Raw genomic sequence first — 15,331 nt, 5'->3', positions numbered from 1 at the left:
CTCTAGCCCTCCCAGGTCCATTCTTCAGTTCCTTCCTGGCTCCCATGTAACCCTCTAAAGCCCTGTCTGAATCTTGCCTCCTCAACGCTAAGTAAGATTCCTTCTTCCTCTTGACTAGATGTTCCACATCCCTTGTCACCCAAGGCTCTTTCACCCTACCATCCCTTCCTTGCCTCAGTGGGACAAACCTGTCCAGCAATATCAACAGGTGCTTCCTAAACAACCTCCACATTTCTGTTGTATATTTTCCCTGAGAACACCTGTTCCCAATGTAGACATCCCAGTTCCTGCTTAATAGAATTGTAATTCCCCCTCCCACAATTAAATACTTTCCCATACCGTCTGCTCCTATTCATCTTCATGAGTATAGTAAAGGTCAGGGAGTTGTGATCACTATCACTGAAATGCTGTCACATTGAGAGATCTGACACCTGGAATGGTTTGTTGCCAAGCACCAAATCCAACATGGCCTCCCCTCTAGTAGGCTTATCTACATGTTGCTGTTTCAGTAATTGAAAATTTCAGAAAATTGTAGAATTATGGTCAGTGCTTCCATATGTTTTCAAAAGCTTTCACATCTTTCTTAAAGTGTAGTGTCTAGAAATGGGCGTAATATTCCAGCTGAGATTGAATTGCCATATAGATGTATCATCACTTCCAATTCTTTGTCTCTATTTAGAAAGCCCAGGGCCCCATGTCTTATTGTCTATTCTGTTAACTTTTGTGTCACCTTCAAAGATTGGTACACATCGGAAGGTTGTGGGTTAGTGATAATGTTACGAGGCTAGAAAGCCAGCTCCCCAGGCTAATGTTCGAGGAACATGAATTTGAATCACACCATGGCAGATAGTGAAATTTGAATTCAATAAAATCTGGAATAAAGAGCACAACTATGGTAGATTGCTGTGAAGTCCTAACTTGTTTACTCATGTCTTTTAAGGTAAGAAATCTGCCATTCTTACCTTGTCTGGTCTATATGTAACTCCAGATCCACAGCAATGTGGTTGACTGCCCTCTGGCCAGTTGGTGATGTTTAAAAAATGCTGGCTTCGCCAGTGATGCACATATCTTGTGAATGAATAAAAAATAACTTGTCTATCAATTCTTGCACCTCTTTTACAACTGCATTGTTTACCTTATATTATCTGTCTTCCACACACTTTATTTCTTCATTAAATTTCACCTGCCATTGTGATCACCTATACATTTAGACTGTTCACACCTTACTGCAGTCTATTACTCCAAACTGCACGACTTCTGCAAATGTTCAAATCATGTCATGTACTCCAAAGACCAAGTCACTTAAGCATATTAAAAACGTCAATAGTTCAAGTAATTAACCCTAAGAAACACCAGTAAGTTCCTACCTCCAGTGTGAAAAACAGCTACTCACCAAAACTCTCTGGGAGAAATCTTATAAGGATCTATGTGACATAGGTTATGGTAATATGAGTGCTAATATGTTAATTTTTGCTACCCAACACTAACGTGCCTTCACATCATCCATGTCAATCCATTTCTACCACTTACCTCAATGGACTTTCAAATCTGCCATGTGAACTCATTGCACTTCTGTATTCATACACCCAGTACATAATCTGCTCAGAACTGATGAACCTGAAGTAAAAATGGCATTTGTCTAAAAGCTTAATTTTAAAAAAAATTATAACTGTTTTACATAGCCACTGTGACTACAGCCATACAAAAGTAAAATTGTCCCACCTCAGTAAACGCATAGGGGCAGCATAAATACACCTTTCAAAGTAAAACAACAAAGGCAGCAGAACGATGCATTTTGTTCATATTTTATTTTACTCAAGTATAAGAGATGGTAAGGCACGATGTAGACAAAAGCATATGTAACCTGAACAGATGTTTTATTAGTTTGACTCTGAAGCTGTAACCAGAAAAACACCCCCCAAAAATGGTCTGAAATGCCAGTGGATAAGCCAAGAGATTTGTCACAGCGTAATGTATGCTACAGACACTCAAGTACTGGTTACTGATACATTTATAATCATAATGGCTTCAATCCTATTGTCCTATGAATCGTTTCTGGACTGACACAAAATGTGAAAGTTTATTTGGAACAGATGCTGTGCTCTTAGCATCAAGGAAAGATGGTGGGAACTTTACAGAGTAAAATAACACACTCAGTTCCTGTCATACTTTATTGATAACACCCCTGCTGTTACAAACAGTATATCCTCTGACTCACTGTGCACATCACCATAGGCGATCTGTGGGTAAAGTAAAAAGGTCCAATATGAAGAATAAAAGCAGAAAATGTTGGAATGCTCAGTAGTTCTAACAGCATCTGAGGAGACAGAAACAATTTTCATGTTTCAAATCTGTGACCATACATAAGGAAATATTAGAAATTATAAATGCTGTCTCCTCCACACTTCACGTCAGCTCTGATGAAGAGTCAGAGATGCTGTGATCTCCAGCATTTTTTGTTTTCAATACAGATTCCAGCATCTGCAGTAATTTGCTCCTATGAAGTTAGGACTGTGATAGGTATTGGGAGAAAAATGGAGAATGGGAAGACGTACAAAAGGTATATCTGTGCTAGGCTGAAGGGCAGAAGAAATTTCAAATCACTAAATTCTTTATAGTGCAAGGCCCGAGAGAATGGAAAGGTGGACAAGTTGAGAAACAAAAGATGTGTCACGAGGAAGTCTGGAAAGCTGCAGTTCAAAGATGTCTTAAGGGAGAAAAGAGAGATAAAAGCAAACAACAAAGAAACACAAAGTATAACGGGGTCAGAGGTTTGCACTGGAAATTCTTGATCTTAATACTTAATCCAGAAAAGCTGCCAAATTTGCAGACATTAGATGAGGTCTATCAGAAATTCAATGCATGAAGCCGAACATTGAACAAAGAATTTTCCAGAATTGGAGAAGTTTATCCATTTCGCTTCCAATTTTCACCGAGCTCTCGCCTTCACTTGGTGCATCTCTGACTCATTTCCCTTCCTTGACATTTCTGTTTCCATTTCTGGGGATATACTGGCCACCAATATCTACTACAAACCCGTCACTACCACAGTTATCTTGACATCCTCACACCTGGTTTCCTGTAAAAACTCTATTCCATCCTGCTGGTTCCTCTGTCTCAGTTGCATCAGTTCTGATGATGCCAACTTCCACAAGGGGGCCTCTTCCTCAACTGAGGATTCCCCAGAACCATAACTGATAGGGCCTTCAGCATGGTCTGACACCTCTCCCGCACTTTGGCCCTCACCCCTTCTCTTCCCTCCCACAACAGTGATAGGGTCCTCCTTGTCCTCACCTACCATCTCATGAGTATCCACATCCATAGGATTCATAGCTGCCATTTCTGGCACCACCGGCGGATGCTACCACCAAACACACATTCCCCTCCCCTCCCCTTGTCAGCCTTTTGCTGAAACCATTCCCACTAGGACACCCTTGTCCTTTCCTCTTTCACTCCCAACATAAAACCAAAGCCCCATGGCACTTGCCCCTGAAACTGCAGAAGGTGTAACACCTGTCTGTTTACTTGCTCCCTCCTCAGTATCCAAGGCCCCAGATAGACCTTCCAGATGAAGCAATGCTTTACCTGCACTTTACTCAATCCAGCTTAATAGAGAAAATGAGGACTGCATATGCGAGAGATCATAGTTGAGAGTGTAGTGCTGGAAAAGTACAGCAGGTCAGGCAGCATGCTTTGCTGCTCACAATGTGATCTCCTCTACACTGGGAAAACAAAGCACAGACTGGGTAACTGCTTTGCAGAATTTTTTTTTAATTTCAAAATATACTTTATTCATAGAAATAAATCTTTGGTACTTGTACAATTTGTCATGTCGTTCATAGATATATACATTGCATGTCTTAACATTACAAAGAACAGATTGAATTACTCGAATTTACGGTTATCCTATTTACAGTTCCCTTTATTAACCATCCAGTCTCTTGCTATTTAGCTGTGGCTTCAGCAGAACCCACCTACTGAGTGGGTGCCCTGTTATACTATAGCAAATGCACCTTTTTTAATCCCTGTTTATGGGGTTACTGTTGTCCATTTGATTGTCCTGTCTCTGGGGAAGCTGTCTGCATCCCCATGGTGAGCACAAACTGCTGGACCCTCGCTGGGCTGAGGTAGCTATCCAGGCTCTCACTGTGGTCATTTACCTTCTCTGGAGTCATTGAGCCAAGGCAAGGGTCCGCACCATCCAGTTCTGTGCCTGACAATGGGACTGTCAGAGGATCACAGCTCTCAGTTGTCTGTGGTTGTGGGGCAGTGGGTACCCCCTGGTTCTCACTGGGTGGAGGGTGGACTTTGGGGGGTCCGTTGTTTCCTGATTGGGAGGAAATGCCCTCCTCTTTATCTACGGCGCACTGTCGCTTCTTCTGGTGGTGATGACATTCTGTGCGCCCGTCTTCCCCATCCGAAGAGCTGGCCGTCCCTCCCTCGTGCAGCTGTCTTTTCCCCCTTTGCTGGGAGGCTTTGGGGGCCTGGCCGGATTTTCTCTTCCTGTTTTAAACAGGTATCCACTCCTCTGTCTGCTCGATTACCTTCTCCTCCATTGCTTCCATCTGCCCAGCTAGAGCGAGGATCAGCTGCTGTGTCTCTCCGCTGGCTGCCACCTCCTCCACTCCGGCCTGGTCTTCTTTCTGGGTGCCACCAGACTCTGTTTCCCTGCTGTCTGGGTGCACATTACTGGTCTTTGGGGGTCCACGGCTCGCATTGCCACCTCCAGCCATCTGTGCGTAAGTGCCCCCCCCCCCTCCGTCTTGGGCAGGTCTTGTACATGTGGCCCGCCTCTCCGCACAGGTTGCAGCTCTTTTCTTCCTGACAGTCCTTAGTCAGGTGACCCTCCTGTTTGCAGTTCCTGCAGATGGTCACCTTGCAGTCCGCCGCCACGTGTCCCGACTTCCCGCAGGTTTGGCACACTTTCGGCTGCCCTGCATATGTCAGGTAGCCTCTGTTTTTTTTAATTTCAAAAATGTACTTTATTCATAAAATAATTTGATGGTCTGTACAGTTGGTCATGCCATACATATGTAAACATGTACATACAGAGATCAGAATTTATCATTTTTATACAGGTCTGTACATTTTTCAATCATATGCCCATATAATTAGCTGAGGCATCAGCAGAGCCCAAATGACTGCGTGGGCCCCCTGTTCTTCATTAGGCAGGCAGACTTTACACAGTGGTCTTTCCCCACTGCGCCTTGGCGGCAGCTGCCCCAAGCTTCAGCGCATCCCTCAACACGTATTCCTGGACCTTGGAATGTGCCAGTCTGCAGCACTCAGTCGGGGTCAACTCCTTCAGCTGGAAGATCAGCAGGTTTCGGACCACCCAGAGAGCGTCCTTCACCGAGTTGATGATCCTCCAGGCACAGTTGATGTTCGTCTTGGTGTGCGTCCTGGGGAACAGGCCGTAGAGCACGGAGTCACGCGTCACAGAGCTGCTCGGGACGAACCTCGACAAGCACCATTGCATTCCTCTCCAGACTTCCTCTGCATAGGCACATTCCAGAAGGAGGTGTGTGACAGTCTCGTCCCCCCCCGCAGCCGCTTCGAGGGCAGCGTGCGGCGCGGCTGAGAGTCCGGGCGTGCATAAAGGATCTCACAGGAAGAGCCCTTCTCACCACCAGCCAAGCCATGTCTTGGTGATTGTTGGAGAGTTCTGGTGATGAGGCATTCTGCCAAATGGCTTTGACAGTCTGCTCAGGGAACCGCTCGATAGGATCCGCCTTTTCCCGAAGGGTCTCAAGGACACTACGTGCTGACCACTTCCTGATGGACTTGTGGTCAAAGGTGTTTTTCTTCATAAATTTCTCCACGAAGGACAGGTGATACGGAACGGTCCAACTACTCGGAGCGTTCCGCGGCAGCGAGGCCAGGCCCATCCTTCGCAACACCGGGGATAGGTAGAACCTCAGTACGTAGTGACACTTGGTGTTTGCGTACCGGGGATCCACGCACAGCTTGATGCAGCCACACACAAAGGTGGCCATCAGGGTGAGGGTGGCATTGGGTGTATTTTTTACCCCGTTGCCCAGATCTTTATACAGTGAGTCCCTTCGGACCCGGTCCATCTTTGACCTCCATATAAACTGGAAGATGGCCCGGGTGACTGCAGCGGCACAGGTTCTGGGAATAGGCCAGACCTGTGCCACGTATAATAGCAATGACAGTGCCTCACACCTGATGACCAGGTTTTTTCCCGCGATGGAGAGCGACCCTAGCTTCCATCTGCCCAGTTTCTGCCTCACTTTGCTGATACGCTCCTCCCAAGACTTGGCGCATGCCCCAGCCCCTCCGAACCAAATACCCAGCACCTTCAGGTGGTCGGTCCTGACGGTGAAGGGGATCGAGGATTGGTCGGCCCAGTTCCCGAAGAGCATGGCCTCGCTCTTGCCTCGGTTTACCTTGGCCCCCGAGGCCCGTTCGAACTGGTCACAAATGCACATGAGTCTGCGCACGGACAGCGGATCCGAGCAGAAAACGGCGACGTCATCCATGTACAGGGAGGCCTTAACCTGCAGGCCCCCGCTGCCAGGAATAGTCACCTCTCTTAGACTCGCATCCTTCCTGATGGACTCAGCAAATGGCTCTATGCAGCACACAAACAAGGCAGGAGAGAGGGGGCAGCCCTGCCTGACTCCAGATCTGACTGGGAAGCTATCTGATTCCCACCCGTTGATTGAGACTGCACTGACAATGTTGGTGTAGACCAGTCTGATCCAATTGCAGATTCCCTCCCCAAAGCCCATTTTGGAGAGAACATCTCTCATATACCTGTGTGATATCCTGTGTGATATCCTGTCAAAGGCTTTCTCCTGGTCCAGGCTGATCAGGCAGGTGTCCAACACTCTGTCCTGCACGTAGGCGATGGTATCCCTGAGGAGTGCGAGACTCTCAGCGATCTTCCTGCCCGGCACAGCACAGGTTCGGTCAGGGTGAATCACCGACCCTAGAGCAGACCTGACCCGGTTGGCGATTACCTTTGACAGAATTTTGTAATCTGCATTCAACAGTGAGATTGGTCTCCAATTTTTGAGTTCCTCCCTCTCCCCCTTACGCTTGTAGACGAGGGTGATGATGCCTTTTCTCATGGATTCACTCATGGTAGCTGCCCGAAGCATACTGACATACACCTCCAGCAGGTCGTGGCCAATCAAGTCCCACAGAGCGGAATAGAGCTCGACCGGTAAGCCGTCGCTTCCGGGAGTTTTATTCTTTTCGAAGGACTCGAGGGCATTGGTCAGCTCGTCCAGAGATAGTGGCTGGTCCAGCCTCTCCCGTGTTCTGTCGTCTAAGACCTCCGTGATAGAGGGCAGGAATGACTGGGAGGCCGCGCTGTCTGTCGGCTTCGCGTCATACAGACTGGCGTAGAAGGATTTACTGGTCCTCATGACGTCAGCCTGAGATGACGTTAGCGAGCCATCTTCTTCCTTCAGGCTGCTGAGCACAGAGCTCTCTTTGTGCACCTTCTGGAAGAAGAAACGTGAGCATGTCTCGTCCTGCTCCACCAAGCGGACCCTGGACCGGAAGATTATCTTGGAGGCCTCCGAAACAAAGAGCGAGGCTTGCTGGCCCTTCACCTCCTTGAGGTCCTCCGTGAAATCCACCCCCATCGTCTGCAGCAGGAGCAGGTTCTGCATACTTTCCTGGAGCTGGGACAGTTTTCCCCGCCTCTCTCTCGCCTCCTGAACACCTTTGAGGATGAAGAACCTCTTGATGTTCCCTTTTACTGTTTCCCACCAGTCCGCTGGGGACTCAAAGAGGGGCTTCACGGTTCTCCAACCTGCGTAGTCCCTCTTGAGCTCCTCAATGTTTCCTGGGGTCAACAGCTTTGTGTTCAGCTTCCACGTTCCCTTACCAGCCCGCTGCTCGTCCTGTAGGTGACAGTCAGCCAGCAGGAGGCAGTGTTCGGAGAAGAACACCCGCTTGACGTCGGTGGATCTGACCGAGAGCGTTCGGGACACAAACAGGTAATCTATCCTTGAGCGGTACACGTCCGCAGCTTCGAAGCCGCAGCACTCCAGCAAAATCTTCTTCACAAACACCGTCCGATTGACCGGTGTGCGCTCCTCCACCTTCTTCACAGTCACCTTGACTGTGTTGCGAATGCCCTGGCCAGGGCTGCGAGCAGCTGCTGAGGCCATAGCTCTGAGGTTGGCTGGTACCTGAATTGGCGTTAGGCCGAAGCCAGCATAAAGATCCACCAAGAGCAGGTCAGCACAACCAAACGATCCTCCAACGTCCAATCACGATCCAGCGATTGTCTCCAGCAGCTCCGACGACTCGCAACATGATCCCCGTGGTTTCTCCCCTGCCAGCACACGTCCGCTGCGTCGAACCGACAGCACTCGAGCAGAATCTCTTCCTCTGGTCCTCAGGAACTACACATATTCCGAGCCAAAAGGCCGAGAAGTGATCCCTCTGGAGGAACTTTTTTTTTATTTCAAAAATATACTTTATTCATAAAATAATTTGATGGTCTGTACAGTTGGTCATGCCATACATATGTAAACATGTACATACAGAGATCAGAATATGTCAGGTAGCCTCTGTTCCCTCCACATATATTGTCTGCAAAAAAGATCCTGACTTCCAGTTTTCTACCATTTCAACACACCACCATGTTCCCTGGCTAACATTTCTGACTCAGGTTTACTGCAGTGCTCCAGTGAACTCAGCGCAAGTTGAAAGAAGAACACCTCATTTTATGCGTGGGAACTCTGCAGCCTGCTGGATTTAATATTGAGTTCAATAATTTTAGGATTTGAGGCACCTTCTCCCTTGTCGTTACCCCAATCCGCACACACCATGCCTTGTCATCACAAGGGCTGCTACAACACACAACCCATTGTCAGCTACTAATAGTCCGCATTAACAGCTAATCATTCCCACAAACTGACCTTTACTCATTCCTTTGTCTGTCCAACAGTTTTTCTCACTGGGCTCTAACTCCACCTAACATTTACTCTTACGCCACTCTTCCTTAACCCCCACCCCAACTTCTGCATAAATACCAACCTTTTTCTAGAAGAAGGATCACTGGACCCAAAGTGTTAACTCTTATCTCTCACCATAGATGTTGCCAGAGTTTTTCTAGCAATTTCTCTTTTTGTTAGAGACATCATGCATTTGTGATTGATTAAGCCAAATGGCATGCTGAAGATGCATTTCAGGTGCTTTGACAGTCCTGATGGTACCTATAAATATGCACCAGATCAGACACGCTAAATGTTCTAATTATGGCCTAAACTCCCTTTCTCTATGTAATCTCCATAACTCTCAAAACTCTTGTGGATTAAAAAAAATCTAACACAGCCTTAAAGGCATTCAATGAACCTACCTACAATGCTCCATGGGAAAGCAAATTCCACAAGCCTGCAATCCTTATCTTGGTCTTAAAGGGAGATTCCTAATTTTAAACTTGACAACCATTCTCTCAGCATTCGGCCTATCAAATAACCTCAGAATCTTCTATATTTCAATAAAATCACCTCTCATTCTTCTAAACACTGGTGATGTAGCCCCAAACTGCTTGACCTTTCCTTATAAGATACCCCTTCATCCCAGAAATCAGTTGTATTGAATTTTAAATTGAAACATTATTTCATGTTGCATTGCCATTTATCTTGTGTATGTGTTCATGCAACTACAAAGCTTTACTCTTCTTGTTTCCAACCCTTCTTACATGATACACCTTCTCTGGCTGCAGATATCTGGTTTCACTGCTAATGTGCATTTGGATGGAATCCTTTGGATTTTGGAGCTTCTGAAGATCCTGTACAAGAATAATCCATCTGGACCTGTGCAAACACAGACATGGCCGGAGACCACTAACGTTGCATGCCGTCTGCACTGTCTACTTATTTGCTTGAGACACCTCATTACCTGCTCCAAATGTAACATCAGTATCACCCATGTCCATCGCTCATAATACCTGTCTTTCCCTCATTCCAGGAAGAAAACAAACTCCATGGGGGGGAGGGAGGGGGTGGGTAAGAGTCAGGACAGTTGATTGATTGATTGCCAGGTATTTGGCTCCTCATCCTTTGTCTGGAGAGGATCCTCACTTTGACCGCCCAGGTGGCTGACTAACCATGTCCAAGACCCTGGATTAGTACCAGAAGCTGCACTTGACTTACTGTGCCAGGACCCCCTGAGCAAAGTCCTCTTAACTTGACTGAGATCTGCCGACAACCATGACAGGCTTCCTTTCTTCATGGCAGAAGTGGGTACTGCAAATACTAGAGATCAGAGTCAAGATTAGAGTCATGCTGGAAAAGCACAGCTGGTCAGGCGGCATATGACGAGTAGGAAAAATCGACATTTTGGGCAAAAGCCCTTCATCAGGAATCTTCCTTTCTTCATGTCTGTGTTATGGACTAGGCCAGACTACTCAAAACATTCTTAAAGAGGCAGATCCAAACCATAACTTTGCAATTTGTTTTGGTAAGTGTACAATGAAAATTACCCAGAGTAAGATAGCTAGGTTGACTACTAGATTTTAAAACAAACAAAAATTTATTCACAAAATTACACAAAGAAACACAAAGATTAGAATAAAGAATCCCTGCAGAACTCAGCCTATCCAACTAGACTTAATTATGCTGTTCTGAATATACACAACAGTCCCAATAAGCAAATTTCCTTTAAAACCCAGTATAAGTGGAACACATGCTTACAGGTTGAAATTGGAGGTCGGTAAAAAGAGAGAAAGTTTCCACACAGCTCCCTGTTGAACTTCCAACCTGTTTAAAACTGAATTAAACTGCTCAGCTCAGCTAGAGAGCTGACTACTCCTCTTTCATTATACAGGTCTCTTCTAAAACATGACCACTTTGGCCTGAAGTCTCATCTGTTTACATATAAATAAAAGGCCTCTCAAAATCCTTTTCACCTCTGTACCAAACCAGACTGATTGCAGCCCGGCCCAGTTTATTGCCCCTCTGAAAAATAAATCAAGGACATAGTCTCCTTGAGCCAAAGAACAGCTTTTAGAGAAAATAAATGACTAGCTTTGTGACATCTGCACTAAATGGGAAGGCAAGACAGTAGTACTGTGAGACTGGTGTCTCAGGCTGAGGGAGCAAAGTGTACAAAGTCAAGGCAAGGCAGGGCAAGGATGTTGTGACATTCAGGTAGGCTCAGAATGAGTGAGTGCTATGACTACAAACAAAGAGTCCAGAGTTACAGCTTGGTCCAGTCCAATGAGTTGGAAGCATGTACCTGATTTTAATTTATCCTTGCTGCAGCATTACAATGATAGTTGTTGGTGCAGCACTGAAGTGGAGAAGCTTCCTATAAATGGATTGGAGGTCCTTCAAGGATTCTTAGAGACTGTAACATATTGGATGCCAATGTCCAGTGATATGAGGTGCATATGCCCATGAAGTGTGCCCTATGATGATGGTGCCTGGTGTCCAACATAGAGATCCTTTGGAGAAAGCAACCAAGTAAATTCGCCAGCTACCTGTTCTGATTTCCATGTCGGGTTTTCTCAACATCTAGCTTATTTTGTGTCCTTAGTAAGATAGGAAGCCGAATGATAAATTAGGCAAAGTGATCACTAGAAAGGCATTTGACAAGCACAAATGAGTTTCAATTCGCAATTCACCTCTGACCAGCAAGAAACTCACATTGCTGCTTAGTAAATCCATAACTGCAATGCTCCCAATGTCCAGATTGGCTGGACTTAGACTTGGCTGATTCTGCTACAAATCTTACCATTGTCCATATTGCTCAGACCCTTATAAGGTTCCATCCATCATTTCAGTTCAATGGTCGTTCATCAGAAGTCCTGACCAAAAGCACTTTCTGTTTTTATTTCAGATGGTGCTGGGCCTGCTGTATTTTGCTTCTGTAAGTTCTTTTTGCAATTAGCACAGAAGTATTATCAAGATGTTGAGAGATACTTCTTAGGTATTCAAGCCTTCTTCAATCTTTCCTCATCTAACTTCATCAGGGTAACGTTCTACTCATGTTCCCTCATTTCCTTCTATAGCTTTTCATTAAATGGATCTATCCTATTTGCTTCAATCACTCTCATTACTCTCTGAGTAAAGAAAGTTTCTTCTAAATTACCTGTGTGATTTCACAGTGACGATCTTAGATTGATAATCTCTAATTTTGTTCTTCCCCACAACAGAAACAGTCTCTCTACGTTTATGCCATCAAACCTTTCATAATTTTAATGATTTTCAGGTCACTATTGACCTATGTTTTTTAAAAGAAAAGAAACTCATCCTTTTCATCTTCTCCCGATAAACGTGTCATTGCATTGTGGGTATCTTCCTTATTTGTCTTTGTTGTGCCTCTTCAGTCTTCATGTTTTTGTGTAACCTGACAACTGGACTGCATGCGGTATTCTCGACGCGATCCATGCATGTCTTGATACAAGTATGGCATAAATTCACTTTTCAATTCTATCCTCTACAAATAAACCCTGGTTGGAAATGTGTTGCTGGAAAAGCGCAGCAGGTCAGGCAGCATCTAGGGAACAGGAGAATCGACATTTCGGGCATTAGCCCTTCTTCAGGAATGAGGAAAGTTGGTCCAGCAGGCTAAGATAAAAGATAGGGAGGAGGGACTTGGGGGAGGGGCTTCGGAAATGTGATAGGTGGAAAGAGGTCAAGGTGAGGGTGATAGGTCAGACTGGGGTGGGGGCGGAGAGGTCGGGAAGAAGATTGCAGGTTAGGAAGGCGGTGCTGAATTTGATGGATTTGACTGAGACAGGCTGGGGGGAGGGGAAATGAGGAAACTGGTGAAATCCGAGTTCATCCCTTGTGGTTGGAGGGTTCCTAGCCGGAAGATGAGGCGTTCTTCCTCCAACCGTCGTTTCGCTGTGGTCTGACAATGGAGGAGTCCAAAGACCTGCATATCCTTGGTGGAGTGGGAGGGGGAATTGAAATGTTGAGCTACAGGGTGGTTGGGTTGGTTGGTCCGGGTGTCCCAGAGGTGTTCCCTGAAACGCTCCGCAAGTAGGCGGCCCGTCTCCCCAATATAGAGGAGGCCACATCGGGTGCAAAGGATGCAATAGATGATATGTGTGGAGGTACAGGTGAATCTGTGGCGGATATGGAAGTTACCGGACCAACCAACCCAACCACCCTGTAGCTCAACATTTCAATTCCCCCTCCCACTCCACCAAGGATATGCAGGTCTTTGGACTCCTCCATCGTCAGACCACAGCGAAACGACGGTTGGAGGAAGAACGCCTCATCTTCCGGCTAGGAACCCTCCAACCACAAGGGATGAACTCGGATTTCACCAGTTTCCTCATTTCCCCTCCCCCCAGCCTGTCTCAGTCAAATCCATCAAATTCAGCACCGCCTTCCTAACCTGCAATCTTCTTCCTGACCTCTCCGCCCCCACCCCAGTCTGACCTATCACCCTCACCTTGACCTCTTTCCACCTATCACATTTCCGAAGCCCCTCCCCCAAGTCCCTCCTCCCTATCTTTTATCTTAGCCTGCTGGACCAACTTTCCTCATTCCTGAAGAAGGGCTAATGCCCGAAACGTCGATTCTCCTGTTCCCTAGATGCTGCCTGACCTGCTGCGCTTTTCCAGCAACACATTTCCATCTCTGATCTCCAGCATCTGCAGACCTCACTTTCTCCTCAAATAAACCCTGGTGCCTAGTTCAGTTCCTCTATGGTCTTGTAAGCTTATGTCACTACTTTTAGTGATTCATATATATGTACTGCCAGTTCCTTTATTCCCTTACTCAATTTAGATTCTAATTTTCTGAATAATATGCTAGCTTCCTATTTTTTGTTGAAAATTATTTGCCATTATCTACTCTGTTCATGTCTATTAATATTTTCTTCTAATTTCTTGAAGCTCTCCTTGGAAGTGACTATCTCTTCCAATTTGGTGTTATCTGCAAATCTACAAGTTGTGTTTTTGATTCCAAAGTTTAAACCTTTAATATAAATTGTCAACAAAGATTCCTGGAGGGAGCGATGAAAAAATAGTTCCGCAGAACATTCCCTCAGAGCACCAACACATTTACCTTTCACTTCAATCTGTTCTGGGAAGTCTGGACTAAAAATGTAATGAATGGCTGCTACCTGTCAGAGCAGAACTTCATAATAGGTATCCAAATAACTGCATTACACTGCATTTTAGTGTCATTAATGCTGTAGCTCACTAATTGCATTTCTTATCTGAAGTATTACTATGACCGCATTCTATAAGTATGCTCATGAAAAAAGTAAAGCAACAATTGGAAAACTTATACCTACTCTTGCACTTAAGTGCAAGACAACAGCTGTTCCTAGTTTAGACCAGACTGTAATATCCTTAGATAAGTACAGCGCTATCCAAATCTGTCAATGTAAGCAAGAACATTCATTTTTGAATTCTGGTATTACATTACTGGAAAGAATCCACAACTTTTGGGACTTGCTAGCAAATTTACAGAAAATGACAGTGCCACATAAGGAAATTATTATTGCTAACTAATGTCAATCTTTTTATACAAAAATGTACAATGTTGTTTTGCACTAAGTGCTTGTAGATAATAAAATGCTATTTTACAACTTCAGCAATAGGTAAATTGGAGCTTTTTACACTAAAACAGAAAAAATTTGAAGGGAATTTAATGCAAATTCGCAAAATTGGGAAATGTTTTTCAGAGTAGAAAGGGAAAGATTACTTCCATTGGTTACTGAATTAGTAGCAAGGGACATGTGTTCAGGATTTCTTTTTCAGAACAAAAGGAACTTAGAAAAGTGTTCACAGAAATAAATTCTCACAAAGAAGTAAACAATACGGTGCAAGGCAGGAAAGTGAGATTAGAGCAAACAGTTCCATTAGAACAGCTAGCACTGGTACAATGCCAAATGACCTGCTTCTATGCTGAAATGTTGACAATTCTTTGAAGGCATGGAAAAGACTTTTGATTTCCTTAATTTTAGAAGTATCCCAATTAACCCACAAGTAATAATTTGGATAATTTTCAACAATCATCTCAGATACTGACATTTTAATAACATTTTCATAATTATCTTGTAATCCTGGTTTATCAAAGGCCACTGAACAATACATGTAGTTTATCTATTAATGTACTTGTGATTATTGTCCCAGGTGGCAGGGACTTAGCCAGTGCAGCTGGGCTGTTAGGTATTACATTTATAATCCTACTTTGGCTTCACTTGATGCTGATCTATCTTCCTGTTTGCAGTATAAAAAGATGAAACTAACTGAGGCATTTTGTCAGCTGTCGAACACAGTGGGAGATAAAACATTTCAAGAATTTTTCCGATGAATATCCTGTTATTGCTGCATCTTTAGTTTTAGTATTTTACTCTCTAACAACACCAATGA

At 44.9% G+C, this 15,331-nt stretch overlaps 1 protein-coding gene across 4 annotated transcripts in view; it reads right to left on the bottom strand.

The window, feature by feature from the left end:
- sugct (succinyl-CoA:glutarate-CoA transferase) overlaps window positions 1-15,331 on the bottom strand; it is a 475,105-nt gene that overhangs the window by 42,086 nt on the left and 417,688 nt on the right. Inside the window, exon 14 of one of the 4 annotated variants that reach the window (XM_087986074.1) lies at window positions 10,146-10,247. The exons of the other annotated variants lie outside the window; for them this stretch is intronic. Within the exon in view, the coding sequence (XP_087842200.1) occupies window positions 10,146-10,247 (102 nt within the window). The remainder of the gene's footprint in view (window positions 1-10,145; window positions 10,248-15,331) is intronic. 4 annotated transcript variants of the gene reach the window in all.

This window comes from Chiloscyllium plagiosum, unplaced genomic scaffold (assembly GCF_037043375.1).
Source record: "Chiloscyllium plagiosum isolate Xiang-an unplaced genomic scaffold, Cpla_swu_hap1 HiC_scaffold_4, whole genome shotgun sequence".
NCBI lineage: Eukaryota > Metazoa > Chordata > Chondrichthyes > Orectolobiformes > Hemiscylliidae > Chiloscyllium > Chiloscyllium plagiosum.
Note: the sequence above shows the minus strand (reverse complement) of the source record. Positions and strands in the feature narration are given on the sequence as shown.